The following is a 20,200-nucleotide window of genomic DNA, read 5'->3' on the forward strand; positions in this document are numbered from 1 at the left end:
GACAGGTGCCTGCCACAACACCTGGCTATTTTTTGCTTGCAGCCGTCATTGTTGTTTGGCAGGCCCAGGCTGGATTCAAACCCGCCACCTTAGGTGTATGTGGCTGACGCCTTAGCCACTTGAGCCACAGGCGCTGAGCCAAAACTTAAATTCTTTAAATAAATTGTACAGTGTTACACAACAGATGAAAGTTGCTGATTTGGAATTCAAACTTAGTTTGCTTGCATGATTCCTATGTTTTTAACATCAGTCTATTTGTTTTTAACATCAGTCTTTATTTCCTCTTCATTTCATAGAGGCCCACAATATTGATTGGCCAGTAAAAGGACTTATGGTTAAGGGAGGGGAGATCAAACGACTGCACTTCCTTAGTTATAGGAAGAAAGATTTCCTTTATGGGGAAGATGGTAGCAGTATCATGGAGCCAAAATGAAATTGTTTAAATGTGAAAAGCTGCAGGTACATGTTGGTGAAGGAGGGGTGCTAGTTACTGGGAGGCTCAGAAGCTTTGTAATTTATGTGATCACCCATGGAAGGCACAGCTTGTACATCTCTATTTGTACATCACCCAACTTGGCTCAGCATTGTACATCTCTGTTCGTGGTCCAACTGGAGGGACTACTCATGTTTTGAAGTAATTTGTGACTGTGGAGAGGGGTTGGCTCTGAATTGACTTAAGATACCAGTGTGAGAGTCAGTTTAGTGCACAGGCAAGAAGGGCTGGTATTAAACTTGGAAAATTGGCTCGGCACCTGAGCTCAGCGGCTAGGGTGTCAGACACATACAGCAGAGCTGGTGGATTTGAATCCAGCCCGGGCCTGCCAAACAGCAGTGACAACTACAAACAAACAAACAAAAAACCAGCTGGGCATTATGGCAGGCACCTATAGTCCCATCTACTTGGGAGGCTGAGGCAAGAGAATAGCTTAAGTCTAAGAGTTTGAGGTTGCTGTGAGCTGTGATGCCATGGCACTCTACCCAGGGCAAAAGAGTGAGACTCTGTCTCAAAAATAAATAAATATATAAACTTAGAAAATTACAGCACCCTTAAATGTGTAGATCTGGTGTTTAAGACATGTTAGTTTTAGGAGATAGACAGCTGGTCTCAGAAGAGAATCTATGAATCAAGAGAACCAGATCTATGAATTTGTAAGTCTTATCATCACAGATATGACATTTTCAGGGAAGTTAATGATACTTAGTATTTAATCCTTTGTATTTTGAAGTTATTGTCCTAGAGGGCAACCATTTTATACAGTGGGTTCTTTTATAGGAATGTAAAGAGAAGTGGCTTCTAGAACTGATAAATGAATTATGTTGCCTTAAGCAATTAAAGATTGTATGTAGAATGGTTTTTTCCCTAAGTCTAGTAAAAGAGTTTCTAAAATTATTCTGATAATTAATCTTAGTATTGAGAAAGAAACAATATGGTTTAAAGTTAGAAACTTCTTTAATTTAATCGTCAACTGGTGTTTACTGTTGCCGGAAAGTGATATGACTTTTTATGATTCTTTTTGGAATATGTTTTTTTAATATGTTTGGTTTTACATTCAGGTCAACAAAGTATATATAGCTCCAGTGAAAATAATTTAAAAAGTAGACCTCTTCATGTCCCGGTATAGAATGTCCTCAAGGGAACCAAAGCATAACAAATGATTATAGCTAGAATTTTAGAGAAAGCTTCCATCTTGCATTAGGGGCATCCCAGGCATTTGAATAATAAAAACTCATTGCTAAGTGAAAGTGGATTTTTTTTTGTGTGTGTGTGTGAGACAGATCTCACTATGTCATCCTCGGTGGAACGCTATGGTATCGCAGCTCACAGCAACCTCAAACTCTTGGGTTTAAGCGATTCCCTTGCCTCAGCCTCCCAAAGCTGGGAGTACAGGCACCTGCCACAACACCTGGCTATTTTTCTGTTGTTGTTGTTGCAGTTGTCATTGTCGTTTAGCAGGCCTAGGCCAGGTTCAAACCAGCCAGCCCCAGTGAACCACTTAGCTACTGGTGCCGAGCCGAAAGGGGAATAAATTTTAAAAGTGTCAAGTATTTGCTGCTTGGTGCCCATACTTAGTGGTTAGGGTGCTGGCCACATGCACTGAGGCTGCTGAGTTCGAACTCAGCCTGTATGCCTCCTAAAACGACAACAAAAAAAATATCCGGGCGTTATGGTGGGCACCGATAGTCCCAGCTACTTGGGAGGCTGAGGCAAAAGAATCGCTTAAGCCCAGGAGTTTGAGGTTGCTGTGAGCTGTGACACCACAACAGTCTACCAAAGATGATCAAGTGAGACTCTGTCTCAAAAACCAACAAACAAAAAATACATTGCAGGATGCCTTGCCCCAAAGTATTTGGACAATACAACATTATATTCACAACCTTTTTAAATTTTAACTTGCTGTTAAATTTCATTATCTAAGAGTAGCATTTTTATTTATATTTGAGGAAATCAGAGTAATTTGTTTGATACACTTCCACACCCTGTCTTTTTCTTGTTTTAAATACTGTATATGAAATGATTGACATTTCAAAGGAAAATGAAATTGATACTAGAACCTTTAGGTAGGAAATATTTTCTGGGATTTATTATTAATCCATGTATGCATAAAAATCTTAAAGTCTCTCTCTCTTTTTTTTTTTATTGAGTGGTATAACTATGTACATTAATGCACTTCTGGGGTACAGTGTGGGGTTTTCACATGCAATCCGAAATACTTCCTTCAAACTGGTCAACAAAAAATCTTAGTCTCTTAAGGAGACTCTGTTTTCATTTTAATTACAGTTTACATGATGTCAAGCTTTTGATGCAACCCATTGTCATTATGTTTTACGTTGTCTGTCAGTCTCTAATTCACACAGATGCCATTTTTAATACTATATTACCTGGAAAGTTCTGCATTGGAATTAAAATTCTCTTGAAAATATTACTATAGTGGACACATCTTGAAAACATATTAAGTGAAAGAAACCAGGCACAAAAGGCACATACTGTGGGAGTCCATTTATTTGAAGCATCCGCAAGAGGCCAATCTGTAGACAGAACAGATTACTGGTTTGCCAGGGGCTTGGGTAAGGGGACAAATGAAGAGTGACTGCTTAATGGATATAAGCTTTACTTTTGCAGCGATTAAAATGTACTGTACTAGGTAGTGGTCATGGTTGCACAACATTTTGAATGTTCTAAAAGCCTGATTACACACTCTGAAAATGGTTAAAATGGTAAATTTTATGTTGTGTCCACTTTACCACAGTAAAAGATATTGCTATGGTGATTGTCTATTTTATGTTGATACTGTATTGTCGTTTCTGATTTCAAGGTAGTATTTGTGGAAACTCACTCTTCTTTGTTATGTTTTATTTAGGTAAAATGATCCATTCTATGGTAGCTCATTTGGATGCTGTTACAAGTCTAGCAGTAGATCCTAACGGAATTTATTTGATGTCTGGAAGTAAGTCTGAACTTCCTGTGCTTCCCACAAGCTTTATAAAAGATTTGTTAACTCGATAACAAGCTTTGTTTGTTCTTTTACAGGCCATGACTGTTCCATCAGATTGTGGAATTTAGACAGCAAGACATGTGTGCAAGAAATAACAGCTCATAGGAAGAAATTGGATGAATCAATTTATGATGTTGCTTTCCATCCATCAAAAGCATATATAGCCAGTGCAGGAGCTGATGCCCTTGCCAAAGTATTTGTATGAATCAACAAAAACTTTCATCATAACAAAAGGTTTTCTTGGACAGAAAGAGGGTCTGCATCACTGCCATCAAAAAGGTTACTGATATGACACTACATGTGGTCTGCCTGGTGAAGGCTATTTGGGGCAGGCATAAATTGGTGGAAATCACATCTTAATGTCAGGCTCATTAACTCAACTGTAATTACTGTATTTTGTGGGATAAAAAAAAAAAAAGGACTCCAGTATTTGTGGCCTGTACTGGATATGAACTGAGCGTATGTCTGTTTTGTAGGTGTCTTTAAGCCAATGTGGAGTCTGATCTTACAAAAAGACTTTTTTTTTGGACTCTGTGTGCTGCCTTAGGGTTAGGAATGTGGTGCTCTTGTGGGGGGAAGTGAGCTCCAAGACTAGCTTTTTTTCATCTCTTAGTGATCTTCTGTTTATCAGTTGAATGCCACAGATTCCCTTTTAAACTTATTTTGCTTTAAAAAAAGAAAAAAGAAAATTTAACTTAAAATATTTTAGCATTAGTTGCACAAAATGTTTGGATAAAATTCTAGTTTTTATAAGTCTTTTTATATATTTAGCCTGTCACAACAGTGCTCAAGATTGTATTGAAGTTTTTCTGCATTATACAACCCTAAACACAGAGATCTCACTTGACCCACTGCCCATAACCACTTTCTTTCCTTCTTTTGCCTAATACAGCTCAGCTAAGTCCTTCCATAAAGATGCTAAATAACCTTCATCAGCACATAAATGTCTTCATAAACCAAGGACTATTAAGTGTATTAAAATGAAACAGTGGGGTTTAGTACTCCAAATGAACTATTAAAAAAAACTAATCTTGACATCCTATCACTATGTGATATTTTGTACATCTTACTGTATTTACAAGTTTATTTATCAAGGATTATCCATCTTGCTAATGGCCTATTATTTATTTTCACTTTTTGTTGGTCTTTATATCCTTTTATTAATGTGCTAAAGGAACCTGTATATCTATTTTGGAACTCTTTGAATAGTCTAAGATAGACTAAAAATGGAATATTTTATAGTTTAAGTTACAAACCAAGATGGTTCCCCCAAGATACATATCTTGGTTTACCATGATTCCAAACAAAACTAACTTGTTTAAAAATATTTGGGGTAAAATTTTATTTACTTTACAAATAGGATACAAAAAAATAGTTGAATCAGGATACAGAAATCTGCTGTTTGGATTAGTTATCCCCGTTTTATTTTTTTAGATGTGCTTAATTTTATGGTGTAACTGAAGATTTTGTTTGTGTAATGCATGAGTAAGACAATAAAGTATTTTTTCTAGTCTTCCAAACTTTTCTCATCAGTTTGCGAGTTTTGATGAGTTTTGTAAGGTTTTTGTTTTACAAACTATGAATCAGCAAATTTTTAAGATTGTACCACATAGCAAACGTACACCTGTTAAAAAATAATGTATATAAAATGCATATAATAAATATTAAATTGTGTACCTGTATGTTACTGTTGGCTACATCATTTTGTGTTGAATAATAAAGTGCAATACTTTATTCTCCATAATTAAACTAGGAAATGGAGATGATTTAATGAGTCCTTCATTTTTATGCTTCAGTTTTAAACTTTGCACTGCTTACCGATAATTGGAGTAGGCTTAGAACAATAACACTATTAAGAATGCCTTCCTAATTATTCCACCCCATTGAGGGATTAAGAAAAAAACTGTTAAGGGGCTGGGTGCAGTGGCTCATCTATATAATCCTTGCATTCTGGCAGGCTGAGGTAGGAAGAGAGTTTGAGACCCACCCCATCACTACTAAAAACAGGTAAAGTAATTGGGCATGGTGGTGCGCGCTCCTGTATCCCAGTTGTAGGGGAGGCTGAGGCAGAAGGATTGCTTGAACCCAGGAGTTTGAGGTTGCTGTGAGCTAGGCTAATACCATTGCACTCTAATATGGGCAGTAGAGTGAAACTGTCTCCAAGAACAAAAAATTAGGCAATTCAAAAATAACCAAAAAAGAGAGATCTATACTTTTAAATAATTTAGACATCCTCTTACTAAATCTGAATTTCACTTACTTAGTATTGTTCCTATCTAACCATACCTGTTTCCACAAAAATTAACAAGAAATAAGCTGCACTGAATATTAGTTAACAGTTTTCCCTATAAATGATGTTAAATGTTAATATCTTAAAACTTTTTTCTTCAACAAGGTAATATCCTCTTGCTTTCAAAAGAAATGTAAATGAAAAGAGGAACACTAGACAACTTATGTCCAAAGTTTATATTGAGAAATTTTATTTTATTTTTTGAGACAGAGTCTCAATATGTTGCCCGTGGTAGAGTGCAGTGGCATCACAGCTCACAGCAACCTCTAATTCTTGGGCTTAAACAATTCTCTTGCCTCAGCCTCCCAAATAGCTGGGACTATAGGTGCCTGCTACAGTGTCCGGCTATTTTTTGTTGTAGTTGTTGTTTAGCTGGCCAGAGGCAGTTTCAAACCCTCTGGCCTCGGTGTATATGGCTGGCGCCTTAACCACTGTGCTTCAGGCACCAAGCCTTGAGAAATTTTATTATCTACCATAAAAATCCAAGTGGCCATTTTAATCATTGCTGGTGAAATACTAAAACTTTTTAAAAGTTTAAAATTTTGTTTTTCTGAACTGAATATTCAATATGAACAAATTCAATTAATGAATAAATTCAAATGGTGTACTCTTCCGTTTCATCCTCCATTCTGAAATAATTTAAGCTTTTCCAAAGCTAGTATTGTTTAGGGGAGCTATTCCAATCTAATGCATTACTATTTAACTGAAATGTGGTTATTTTTATTGTAATGCATAAATATTCACCTCTTTGGAATGTATTAAAACTGAAATGGATCAAAATTAGCATTTTTCCCTTATCTCCTTTGGGTTGTATTTTTCTGTATGTTAATATTAAACCTTTTGGAAGACACTAAAGGGATACAAAGAGATTCTTCATTTTATTTGTGTGCTTCCATTTGTAATTTATGGGAAATTATGTGGATTAATATGCCTATTAAATAGTACTTTATTTTACTTTTTTTGAGACAGTATAAAGCTATGGCCCTGGGTAGAGAGTGCTATGGCACCATAGCTCACAGCAACCTCAAACTCTTGGGCTTAAGCGATTTTCTCACCTCAGCCTCCCAAGTAGCTGGGACTACAGGTGCCCACTCACAATGACTGGCTTTTTTGTTGCAGTTGTCGTTTACCTGGCCAGGGCTGGATTTGAACCCACCAGCCTCAGTGTATGCGGCCAGCACCCTACCCACTGAGCTACGGGTGCTGTGTATTAAATAGTACATACATAAGGTAATACCTTAAGTCTTAATATATTAACCTCTTTCCTCAAGTTTAATCATGTTCTACCTCATTTTATTCACTTTACTTTTCTCATTAAACTAACTTAAATTATCCATTGAAGACTAACTTTTTTCTTTTTTGTGAGACAGAGTCTCAAGCTGTCATTCTGGGTAGAGTGTCATGGCATTACACCTAACATCAATGTCCAACTCTTGGGCTCAAGCAGTCCTCTTACCTCTGTTTTTCTATTTTTAGTGGAGACAAGGTCTTGCTAAATTTTTCCTCAGGCAGGTATTGAACTTGTGAGCTCAAGCAATCCACCTGCCTCAGCCTCCCAGAGTGCTAGGATTACAGGTATGAGCCACTATACCTGACCAACCAACATCTCACTTAATGGCTAAAATTTATAAATGGACTAGCTATATTTGAATCTAAGCATGCCTGTTGAAGTCGGTTTGGAATACATATTTATAAAAATACTTTTTTACTTTATGTCCTTTCAGTTAACCCCTTGTCCTGATTAGTTTCAAAAATTATTAACAGTAACTTAAATCTAGGTCTGATTTCTGCTCTCCTGTTGTTCTTCCATGGTTACATCAGATTCCTCAAAATTTGGTCCTCTATGCAATTAAAGAGAAAAGGAGTGGTACTCCTAGCTGAGAATTTGTGCTGTTCACTGGGGAACAATTGTGTTAAGAATTTTAAATAGGCTCGGTGCCTGTGGCTCAAGTGGCTAAGGTGCCAGCCACAAACACCTAAGGTGGTGGGTTCGAATCCAGCCCCAGCCTGGCAAACAACAACGATGGCTGCAACCAAAAAATAGTTGGGTGTTGTGGCCGGTGGCTGTCATCTGAGCTACTTGGGAATCTGTGGCAGGAGACTCACTTGAGCCCAGGAGTTGGAGGTTGCTGTGAGTTGTGATGTCACGGCACTCTACCCAGGGGGGACAGCTTGCGGCTCTGTCTCAAAAAAAGAATTTTAAACACCAAAATTGGGTTTAACTTACTACATGGTTGAATCATATTTGCAGCTTCTTATGAAGGAGGGAGGAGGGAAGCTGTCTAATTCTTAAACTCTGTCCAATTTTATGTAGTAGCAAAGGCAACTCACTTTTGCTTCTCTCACAAGAGGTAAAACTGTATTCCTCTTATACAAGTTATAAAACTGTTAGATGAAAAGATTTTGTGGAGTGTTTTTTTCCAACTCGTTATTAACATCTTGGTTTACAACCAAACAGTTGATCTGAAAGTTTCAGACAGGATCAGTGTATGTTTGAAGGGAGGTGGGGTGGGTAGGTGGAGGAGATGAGGGGACAGACCCTGTCTTTAGAGAAGATAGGCAATGAGATAATAGAAGCACCTCTGTCTGTGGGAAAGAACCTTGGTGAGCCAATCATCTAAGTCACATTAAGTCCTGATGTTCTTTCTTAGGAATCAAGATTGCAGCATGTTTAATAATGTTAATTACAAAACATTGCTGTTGAAGCAAGTACTCAAAAGCATCCCATACAGTGTAACCTTGTAGTGGCTTTGTGTAATACTTAACAGTGGGCATTTAATGAAAAATTGAGAAAATGTATTACTGCATGATTTTAGAAGTTCAGATTGGTGTTTCCACATGAATTAGTGAATACAGAACTTTTAGGGTATCCTTGTGAGAGACACTTGTAATAATTAAGGGGAATTTATAATAAGTCGCTAGCCATTTTATTGCTTAAATATTTCAAAGCACAGTATTTTTTCTTGCAGTTCTATTGGAATGTCTGTTATTCTTCAAAGCTAAATGTTTATAGTGTAAGTAGTAAAACTTGACCAGCTTACCTATTTTTCAGTACTTGGCTGACTTTAGGGTATGAGCTACATATAGCTGTACACATAAAATTAAAGATATAAATAGAAAAATACCAGGCAGGCAGCGCCTGTGTCTCAAAGGAGTAGGGCGCTGGCCCCATATACCAGAGGTAGCATGTTCAAACCTGGTCCCGGGCCAAAACAAACAAACAACAACAAAAAAAACCCCTGTAGTTTTATATAGGGTGGCGCCTGTGGCTCAAAGGAGTAGGTGGGTTCAAACCCAGCCCTGGCCCAAAAGTGCAAAAAAAAAAGAAAAAAAAAATACCAGGCAATCCTGTTATCTTGTTCAGTATAATATTTTTAGTCTTAAATTATGGAAATACTCTAGAAAAGAAGCTTGATACGTGATTTCATAGCTGTACTTTTTAGTATGGGAAATAACAGTTATTGTTGATTGGTTTAAAAAATACACTTGGCCAAAATATTTATAATTGAACTACGTTAAGAGAGCTGTTTCTCTGCTGGGGCCTGTGGCTCAAGCAGCTCAGGCACCAGCCACATACTCGAATCCAGCCCGGGCCCTCCAAACAATGATGGCTGCAACCAAAAAATAGCCAGACGTTGTGGCGGGTGCCTGTAGTCACAGCTACTTGGGAGGCTGAGGCAAGAGAATCGCTTGAGTCTAGGAGTTGAAGGTTGCTGTGAGTTGTGATGCAACAGCACTCTACCTAGGGTAACAGTTTGAGGCTTTGGCTCAAAAAAAAAAAAAAAAAGCTGTTTCGCACTTAAGCTCTTTATTACACATGTCAATACAGAATGATTAGAGAAGGAGTTTTTTTTGGTCTAAGTATCAGATTATTTTATTGAGCTGTGGAATTTCCGTTATCTATATGTTTAATAGGCATATTAGAACTCCTAAGGTTTTAATCCAAGGTTGAGTTTCTAAGGGCCATGATTAATTGTTCAAAACACTCAGCTAAGGCTCCATAGAATATACTGTGAGTTGTAATCAGAAAGTAGTAGCTTTAAAGGAATGCTTATTTGCTTAAAACAGCTGTTGATACATGTAACAGTTTTGTATCTGATCCTAGTATGCTATAGTATTTCAGTATTATGAGAATATAGTTTACACATTAGATCTCTGTACTTCAGTTATCAGAATGTCACCATTACTGCTGGGATTCTAAGAAATCTCTGCAAATGCCTCTAATGACATCAGAAACAATTGGCTCTAATCCTGTGAATTCTCTTGTGAAGAAAGCATGTGACTCCTTTGGTTTAGAGGCCATATCTTTCAGGTCATCCAGAGGTGCCCAAGCCACACCAACAGAGAAGATGGTGATACCTACAATGGAATTATTTTAAAGTAAATTAAAACCAAGTCCAGCTTATATACACAATTATGTCTATGTTTCTATACATTTACATAGTTGTAGAGAAAACTGCCTGGTAATTTCTGAACAACTAATCGTCTATACCAAATTGTTAAAATTTCACAGTTACTGTGATGAGGGTGGTTAAAGAGTTGGGTCAAAGCTGGGCACAGTGGTTCCACCTGTAATCCTAGCACTCTGGGAGGCCAAGGCGGGTCAATCACTTGACGTCAGGAGTTTGAGACCAGGCTGAGCAAAGTGAGCCCTCGGTCTCTGCCAAAAGTAGGAAAAATTTAGCCAGACATAGTGGCATGTGGCTGTAGTTCAGCTACTCAAGGAAGCTTCGGCAGTCGGACTGAACCCAGAAGTTGAAAGTTGCTGGGAGGTAGGCTAAGGCGTGGATGACAGAGCTGGACTCTGTCTCAAAAAAAAAAAAAGTGGCCAAAACTAGAAGTTCTGTTACCAATGTTAACTTGCCACACTCATTACACTAATGGATAAATCATGATCACTGATAAAAATATTTGATAAAAGTTTATATGACCACAGTAAGCTAAGAGTCGAAGGAAACTTTCTTTACCTGATAACATAGGATCTTAAAAAAAATTTTTAAACCTACAGGAAGCTTACAGGGTGAAAAATTTCCCTCTGAGATGAGCATGAGAATGGGCTGCCTGTTGCCATCACTTCAGTGAAACGCTAAGAGTCCCCACCAGCACGCTAAAGCTACAGGACAGCATAGAAGGTGAGAGTTTGTAAGGCCACGTGGTCCGGGAAATGGTGACTAGTCAGTCCTGTGGGAGTAACTTGTCTCTTCCATTTTGATCTCTGGTCTAATAATTAGAAATTGCCAGTTTATAATCCTCAAGGAAAGAGTGTGACAAAACTGCCAGCCAAGGATTTCTGTGACGATGGATTTCCACTTTCGTTGAGGCCTTTCTTCTGCATTCACTTGAGTTACTAGAAGGCTTTAGTACAACTGTACATTTTTAATTAAGGTGATAGCACATTAGGGGAATTCACCTCAATCCCAGTTGTATAAGTACTTAGAACAGCAGTTCTTCAACCTGTGGGTCACAACCTTTTGGGGGTCAAATGACTCTTTCACAGGGGTCGCCTAAGACCATCCTGCATATTACATATTTACATTACGATTCATAAAAGTAGCAAAATTACAGTTATGAAATAGCAACGAAAATAATTTTATGGTTGAGGGTCACAACATGAAGCGCTGTATTAAAGGGTTGAGGCATGAGGAAGATTGAGAACCACTGATGTAGAAGTTTCTTAGTATAGACTACATCTATCTTCTGGGTGAAATTTCCCTTAGTATTTTTGGAGTTCATCTATAGCCACTCCCCTGTGTATCGAAGGCTTCATCCCTTTTCCAGTGGCATGCAGTGCTGAGAGCTGTCAAGACTTCAAACAGGTATAGCTGATATAAAGGCCATTTGAAAGCATTTATCATTTGTTACTACTAGCCAATCTCTCACTTTTGACAAAAAAGGTAAAAATATTTTTTCCTCTTAGTTTTCCTCAATACATTTTTTTTTAAATTTTTTATTTTTGAGACAGTCTCACTCAGATGTCCTGGGTAGAATGCTGAAATGTCACAGTTCACAGCAACCTCGAACTACTGGGTTCAAATGATCCTCTTACTTCAGCTTCTTGAGTAGCTGTGACTATAGGGGTCTCATTCTTGCTCAGGCTGATCACCCAACTCCTGAGCTTAGATGACCCACCTGCCTCGACCTCCCAGAATGCTAGGATTACAGGTGTGAGCCACCATGCCTGGCCTTTCCTCCATACTTTTAATTCTAACACTTGTGATCCTAACACTCTAGGAGGCCAAGGTGGCTGGATTGCTTGAGCTTAGGAGTTTGAGACCAGCCTGAGCAAGATCCTGTCTCTAAAAATACCCATGTGTTGTGGTGGGTGCCTATAGCCCAAGTTACTCAGGAGGCTAAGACAAGATGATTTGCTTATGGCCAAGAGTGTTAGGTTGTTGTGAACTAAGATGACACTACAGCACTCTCCCCAGGGCTGATTAAAACAATAAAAATAAATTCTGCATTCCAGTTTTTTTAGCTTACTACATAATTACACTTTAAAACCAAACATAATCTAACCCTATAAGTCTACCCTATTTTCTTTTGCAACTTTCACTTCACTATCACCTAGGAATCATTTTCATGAAACTTTGAAATATGGCCCAACCGCCTAAAGTTTAATTTACTATTTAGCCTGAATAGCATTCTGTTAACCATAAATTAGTCCCATAACTTAAGTAGTAAGGAGTAGGACAGCAAACAGGTCTTCACTTGACACAGGTGCGTTGCTTATACATAAAAAAATACTTAGGAGGCAGATGTAGAGCTTAAATTGTATTTATCAGTTCTGTCCTACTTAATAAAAACAGTATTTCATCAATATAAAAATACAATAGCAGAAATTAAAGGTATATGAAGAAAAAAGGTTAAGTCATTAGGAATTAAGAAGGGAAAAGGAGGTACAGCAGAATACAGAAAACAGCAAAGCTGTGGACTCCCCCTAAGTCGCTCAGAAAGTGGAACCTCAGCTTTTGCTGGCCTAGTTGATCCCAGCAACAAATTTCACCAAAAGTAATATTAAAATTGGAGTGAGGAAGAAAGAAGCCCTTTTTATACCTTCTGTACGCTTGAGTGTGTTTCCATTATCTCTAGAAAAAGAAGGAAGTTTAGATGGGATAGGATTAAAATCTTTATTGGAGACCTTAAGAAACTCAGGCCAGACCAAAAACTCCACTGAAACAAAAGTATAAATTACTGATGGCAGCTTCGTAGTAGGTTATGACGACAGATTATTTGGGGATATATTCTGAGTATGAGCCAAGTGACATATTTCCTCGACATGATGTTCTCATGACAGTTCTTCAAACAACATTCTAGTGACTCGAGCTAGAATGCCTGGGTTTGGGTCCTAGCCTCGTCACTCACTAGCTGTGTCATTTTGAGGGAGTTTGTTTTCTTATCTATAGAATGAGATTAGTAGGCCAATTAAATCAGTTAATATTGGGTAAAGCTCTCAGAACAATGCCTGCCACACTGCAGGTGTTTGTTCAATAAAACAAATGCTTAAGTTTTTATTTACTCCAGAAATCCACTGAGCCCCTTCTCAGTACCTTCCCCACACAAAGGACGAGGACCTTACCTGCATCCTGGGCAGCAGCAGCTGGGCCTCGGACATCATCATAGGACTGCCCGTCTGTGACAATTACTAGGAAGTTCTTGTTGGGGCTCTCCCGCACGGGGCCAAACACATTTCTGACAGTGAAGGAAATGGCTTCACCAGTAGCTGTGCCACCACTCATGTAGCGGATGCTTCTAATCACAGCAAGGACATTCTCTTTGGTGCTATAGTCAGTGAAACTGAATTCTGTGCGCTGATCATAAGTAAACTGGACAGCAGCTATCTTGGCGCCAATGTCTGAGATTTCAAAAGTCTTGGCTATATTGGAAACAAATTCAAGCATGAGGCGGAAATTACTATCTCCGACGCTGCTGGAGCCGTCGATCAGAAAGGCTATGTTCACGGAGTTATAGCAGGTCTTACTGCACATCATCTGCTCATGAGAGCAGAGCTTCTGCACCAGAGGCTTTACGTATTTTGTGGTGCCAAACCAGTTGGGCATGTGGTAAGAGAAGAAGCCATTATTCCGACAGACAGCCTAATGAGGGAGACACACAAAAGATACCCAAATGCACCAAAAGTTGTTTGTTAAAAGTTATAAAAACAATCTTAAAAATTCAATGTTAATCTAGACACGGGCTAATCTGCACAATGCTTAGAGGTCCGTAACTGAATCCCAATCACTGTAACAGAAGATATGCCTCGCCACCTTACCTTGTCAACAAATGCAACATCCTGCACCATTCCCAGTTCTTCAGGGATAGGTTTGGCCACAGAAACTATAAATACATTGACGCCAAACTCTCTGGCCACAATGCCGGCTTCCTCGATGTCATCAGAAGGCCAGCCGTCAATAAACACCACCACCACCTTGGGGATCCCTTTTCTCACCCCAGCGTCAGATGTGAAGAATTTCTGAGCAGTATGCTTCAAGGCTTTTCCTGGGTTTGAAAAAGAGGAAAATGAGCCACATTTACCACTGCTCAAATGCCATTTCTGTGTCCCTGTAGCAGCTTGATGCCACTAAATGTAAGAATCACATACAACTCAGTTCTATAATAGATGCACCAGATGAGAAAGTTTGGTTCTCTACCAAGCCTATTTTCTGTCTTCAGAACCCACTTTACTCCCCTACTGGTTCCCAGAGGCCTCCCATTTCCTTACTGCATGTCAGTCACGTCAGAAACTCCTACCCCTGGTTCTGTGCTCTCTGGCCCTGTGCCGATCAATTAGTAACCCTGAGGACTCAGAACAAGAAACTTCTCAGGATCGACCACAGTGCCACTCTGATTCTTTGCACCACATCTGTATTCATTAGATAAATCTGTGGATCTTCACTTCCTTTTAGTATTTATAAACCTGTACTTCTCTAACATGATATCTAGCCAATCCAATGTATAAGAATTATAAATCACAATGCTTTAGATTTTTAAATATAAGAAATATCAACCCTTTGGTATATCTTCCATTATAAATTGAATATTTCTCAGATGATTAAATGCAGACCCACCTAGGATTTCAGGGCCAGGAGGACTTTCACATTTACTTACATAAAACAGCATCATACTGCTTACATATTTGATCACTAATAACCCTCTCCTATAGTACATCCTAGGCAGCACAGTCTCCTTACCTGTGTTGGAATTACCTCCTCTGAAACCTACTTCCTTTATGGCAAACAAGACATCTTTGGCCGATGTAAAGTTTTTCAAGTAAAATTCTATTTTGGGATGTTCACTAAGTGGAAAAACAAAGAAAAAACACTACTCAGGGAAAACTGAAAGGACAAGCAATGTTATTACATGCCTTAAAAAATAGTTTTAGGCCAGCTGTGGTGGCTCATGCCTATAATCTCAGTGCTTTGGGAGACCAAGGCAGGAGGATCACTTGAGGCCAGGAGTTTGATTCTAGCTTGGGTAACATAGCAAGGTTCTATCCCTACAAAAAAATAAAAAACTTAACCAGGCATGGTAGCATGCTCCTGTAATTCTAGCTACTAGGAAGCTGAGGTGAGAGGATCACTTGCGTTCAGGAGTTTGAAGTTACAGTGAGCTATGATTTTCCCACTATACTCAAGCCTGGGCAACAGAGCCAGATCCCACCTCTGGAGAAAAAAAAAGTTTTAAAATCAGACACTCCCAGGTTTCTTTATAAATCTCATAGTATGTATTCAACTAAGGCACTGCATCCTTACTTGAATTACTGGAGATATTTCAGAAATGTAACAGACAGTGCACTATTGAGTGCTTTATTATATTGTGGATAACACCAAATATATATCGTATGTATAATCTTATTTCATCATAGCTCTATGAGGTAGAAATTATTATTCCAATTATGTAAATGAAGAAAAAGGCTCAGCACATTTAGATAATCTACCCAAAAATATACCTGCATTTTGAATTCCTATGGTCTGGCTCCAAAGTCTATGCCTCAACTATCTGGAGCACCTGAAACCAGACTCGGCTCAGGCCCTAAGTTTAATGGAAGTCTACAGAGTTGGACACAAGCAGCTAAACTAAACTAGCAGGCGGATGGAGATGAGGTTCCAGTGGGAGACCTCAGAAGTTCTAAACAGTATAAGTCTATTTACCCAGGTCTCTCTGGTCAGAGGAAATAATTTCAATGACGCTAATGCCAACATTTTCCCATCCAAGTAGTAACCAGTCCCAACCCTGCTTAGCTTCTGAGATTAGACAAGATCGTGCGCATTCAGGGTGGTATGGCCGCAGACAAGGCCAACATTTCAAAAATGGAAAAAGAGGTCGGGCACGGTGGTTCACACCTGTAATCCCAGCACTCTGGGAGGCTGAGGTGGGTGGATTGTTTGAGCTCATGAGTTCAAGACCAGCCTGAGCCAGAGTGAGACCCTGTTTCTAAAAACAGCTGGGTGTTGCACCTGTAGTTCCAGCTTCTTGGGAGGCGGAGGCAAGAAAATAATAGCTTGAGCCCAAGAGTTTGAGGTTGCAGTGAGCTGTGAAGCCACAGTACTCTACCAAGGGCAACAAAGTGAGACTCTGTCTCAAGAAAATAAATAAAAAAAAAAAAAAAGGAAAAAATTATAAGGAGATGATGTATCACAATATTGAATTACAAATGATAATGACATTTGCTAATCTTAAATTGAGATTTTCCATATTTCATATGAAAAGAATTTCAGCTTTATAACTTCAGTGTTATCAGAGACCATGTTGAGCATAAACAAATCAACTTATTGTGTTTAGTTTTTAGATAAGTCAATAAGTCATAAGCATAAAATCTTAAGATCTTAGCATTATCAGTAGCTATTTTATTAATTCAAGATTTTTTGAGGGACAAGTATAATACTGATTTTATTTCTGCATACCTGATTCTCATACCTGATAGAATGATGGGTCCCAAAAGTCAGATTTCATGGGTTAAAAAGCTTTTCACTTTTACGGTCATTTTCCAAATTATGACTTATGAAATAAGTCCTATCTTTGCATTCTTAATAATATTGTCCTTTTTAAATATAAAATATTTTTAAATTTAATTTTATTACTTTCTTTTTTGCAGTTTTTGGCTGGGGCTGGGTTTGAACCACCACCCCCAGTATATGGGGCCGGTGCCCTACTCCTTGAGCCACGGGTGCTGCCCTAAATACAAAATCTTGACATAGTTAATCTACTTTAATGTTCTTTCTAGAGTAGAAAAACTATAAACCAGGAAATTATGAGCAGCTAGTCTTCGTATGCATCTACAAAGTAATATAGCCTTCATCTTGAAAAACAATTGAGTCAAATTAGCCAAGAAAAGTATATGATGGAGAGTACTATGGGAACTCATAGATGTTAAAATGTAAAGTAAAGCTATAATAATCAAACAGTGTAAAGAAGATGTAAGAATTAACATATGGATCAAAGAAACAGACTTGCCAAACATTTTTATAAAAGAGGTCTGCAAATCAGTGGAATAAGGAACTCTTTTTTTAAAAAACTTTCCAGTGGTAAGATAGGATTTTTATTAGACAGAGAGGAATACAGAAGTAAAAAGTACCAAAGTTTCTGGAAGGGTGAAATAATTCAAGGAACTCTTTTTTAAATGAGGGACAAATGGTTAAATTATATAAAAATCAACAAAATTTTGATCCTGCATGAAAAAAAAATTTAAGAGTAAAGCCAACTGTAAAAAATAACATAAGAGCAAGTGAAATATAAACAAATATTTATAACAGTTATGGTGACACTCTTATGTGTATACTGCTGAGAGTAGTTTAAACTGGTTCCAATTTGTAGAAAAGAATTTCACTATTTCTGTCAGAAGCCTTAACAATGTCAGAACTTCACTTACAGGAATCTAACCTAATGAAATTATCAAAAATGGGCCCAAATATGACACAGGGATGTCCATCACAGTATAATGTGCAATAGTGAAAAAAACAAGAAAATGATGGTTAAATAACCATGCAAAAGAAACATCTTTTTTTTTTTTTTTTTTTTGAGACAGAGCCTCAGCTGTCCCCCTGGGTAGAGTGCCGTGGCATTACAGCTCACAGCAACCTCCAACTCCTGGGCTCAAGCGAGTCTCCTGCCTCCACCTCCCAAGTAGCTGGGACCACAGGCGCCTGCCACAACGCCCGGCTATTTTTTGGTTGCAGCCCTCATTGTTGTTTGGCGGGTCCGGGCTGGGGATTCGAACCTGCCACCTTAAGTGTACGTGGCTGGCACCTTAGCCAGTTGAGCTATAGGCACCAAGCCAGAAACATCATTTTTGTTTCTGGAACAAAACAAATTCTCAGATTTATTTATGGAACATCATTTTTGATGAATATTTGTAATATAAGAAAATTCTCAAAATACTAAATGATGAAAAAACAGGATGCAAGACATTTTTATCGTCTGAACGTTTTAAAAAAGAAATACATATAGCCAAATATTTTCTTAAAATGCTAAAGGATATAAAACAGTGATTATCTCTAGAGCACACGATTTGGGAAATTTGCTCTGTGGTGCTTCATATATTTTCAAACTTTCTATAATGAGCATATTATAATTCTAAGAGCCACTAATAAATGTTATTTCTAAATGAATAAAATAAAAAGGTAAAGCTTCAGATTCTCCAATCAAGTGAATTACAGAAAGCTAAAAAGAACAATGGCTCAATAGAGAGGAGGAACAGACAGTCTACCGCTTCTTCCTTCAGAAAACAGAAACTGGGCGCTGAGCAGAACAGACGCGCAGAGGAGATCGGTGTGAGCAATGGGGCCCTTCGGTCTCACTTCTGGTCCTCACAGAGATAGCAGACAAGCCCTTTACTCCAAAGAGGAGACACTCACACCTACTCAGTCTGCCAAGGCAGATTTAAATCCTGAACTTACAGTTTGGGAACCCACCCTGTCCACAATTCAACATGTTTATACTGACCTGAAACTCATGTACTTACTAAAAATATTGATAACTTGTCATCATTTCAAGACTTCATTCAGATTTCCCATTTCATTTCGAATGTTTCCAACACACAAAATAATGATAAATGTTTGAGGCGATAGATATGCCAATGACCCTGATAGGACCACTATTCTACATCTCAAATCATCCCTCTGTGCCTCATTACCAGTACATGTGTATACGTACAATTATCACACGTCAGTTAGAAACTATAAGACGTACATGTAATGTACAATTATAATGTGTCAATTTAAGAAATACATAAAATTTAATTTTAAAAAATCCTCCCATTTTAACAAGGTTGGTACCTGGCTTGAACAAGACCCACATGTGGTCCTTCCGTTCCGATTCCCAACATTAGAGCCACTTTCCCAACAAAATTCTTCTGTAAATTAAATCGGCGTTGCCCAATATTAAAGCTTCCATCAATCAGAAACGCAATATCTGCTTTACAGTCTGTGAACATCCAAACAAGTCCCGTTAGTCTCAGAGGGAGGAGGGGAAATGCGATCTTCCCAAACTAGCTGGCTTCTTACCTTTATTGCCAGTTTTCTTCTCTGGGGTCTTCTTTAGTCGTTTACCTAACATAAAGGAAGCACTTGGCATTAGCAAAATGGAGACAGTTTCATAGCTAGAAGCCCATAGGGGGAAAAGCTTATGATAAAAAGATCTTTTTTTTTTTTTTTTTTGAGATAGAGTCTTGATAGAGTGCCATGGCATCACAGCTCACAGCAACCTTAAACTCTTGGGCTCAAGTGATTCTCTTACATGAGCCTTCCAAGTAGCCGGGACTACAGGTGCCCACTACAACACCCAGCTATTTTTTGTTGCAGTTGTCATCGTTTTAGCTGGCCTGGGCCGGTTTCAAACCCGTCACCCTTGGTGTATGTGGCCAGTGCCATAACCACTGTGCCATAGGTGCCAAGCCAATAAAAAAACTCTTTTTGAAAAAATTAATTCCTCGTGATTTTCTGGACTGGGGAAGCAATAACCCAACAAAGAAAGCAGGACTACAGTACGCCTATCTATTTGCTATGTCTCCAACCCAGGAATTACCTCTCAAAGTCAGAATTGAGGCAAGAGTTAAATCCTAATGTTCTTAATTTCTTTGACTTCAAAATTGTCACAGTCCTAACAAAGGGGATCCCTGGTTATTTCTTAAACACAATAATTTCTTTTATTAATGTGACAGTGCAGTGATTAAGGAAATTTAATAAAGCAAATAGAATAGGGAGAAGTTCATGATACTTTTACTTTGTCTAGTTCCTAGGCATGGTTTATCAAATCAGGGAGAAATGGTAGGACTTCAAGAGAATGATAGGTCAAGTTCATAACTGAAAATATTAGAAGGGTAAGTTTGAAGAATAAAAGTCAATGTTTCCATATGTAATACAGCAGTAAACTTAAAACACGTGCTTTGTTTCTCTTTAATATCAACTTTTTTTTTTTTTTT

The 20,200-nt window shown here is 38.2% G+C and overlaps 2 protein-coding genes across 6 annotated transcripts in view; one reads left to right on the forward strand and one right to left on the reverse strand.

The window, feature by feature from the left end:
• STRN3 (striatin 3) overlaps positions 1-5,176 on the forward strand; it is a 114,000-nt gene extending 108,824 nt beyond the window's left edge. For all 5 annotated transcript variants that reach the window (XM_023514400.1, XM_023514402.1, XM_023514401.1 and 2 more), the window contains 2 exons: positions 3,360-3,446; positions 3,530-5,176. In XM_023514400.1, the coding sequence (XP_023370168.1) occupies positions 3,360-3,446; positions 3,530-3,699 (257 nt within the window). In that variant the 3' untranslated portion in view covers positions 3,700-5,176. The remainder of the gene's footprint in view (positions 1-3,359; positions 3,447-3,529) is intronic.
• A 4,791-nt stretch (positions 5,177-9,967) lies between these two features.
• Positions 9,968-20,200, reverse strand: part of COCH (cochlin) — a 14,872-nt gene continuing 4,639 nt past the window's right edge. Inside the window, exons 5-10 of the mRNA XM_012806453.1 lie at positions 19,284-19,378; positions 19,056-19,203; positions 14,973-15,076; positions 14,054-14,280; positions 13,361-13,877; positions 9,968-10,143 (exon numbers count right to left, since the gene is read on the reverse strand). Coding sequence (XP_012661907.1) covers positions 9,968-10,143; positions 13,361-13,877; positions 14,054-14,280; positions 14,973-15,076; positions 19,056-19,203; positions 19,284-19,378 — 1,267 coding nt within the window. The remainder of the gene's footprint in view (positions 10,144-13,360; positions 13,878-14,053; positions 14,281-14,972; positions 15,077-19,055; positions 19,204-19,283; positions 19,379-20,200) is intronic.

Source organism: Otolemur garnettii, unplaced genomic scaffold (genome assembly GCF_000181295.1).
Source record: "Otolemur garnettii isolate 467f Iridium unplaced genomic scaffold, OtoGar3 scaffold00052, whole genome shotgun sequence".
In the NCBI taxonomy this organism is placed as follows: Eukaryota; Metazoa; Chordata; class Mammalia; order Primates; family Galagidae; genus Otolemur; species Otolemur garnettii.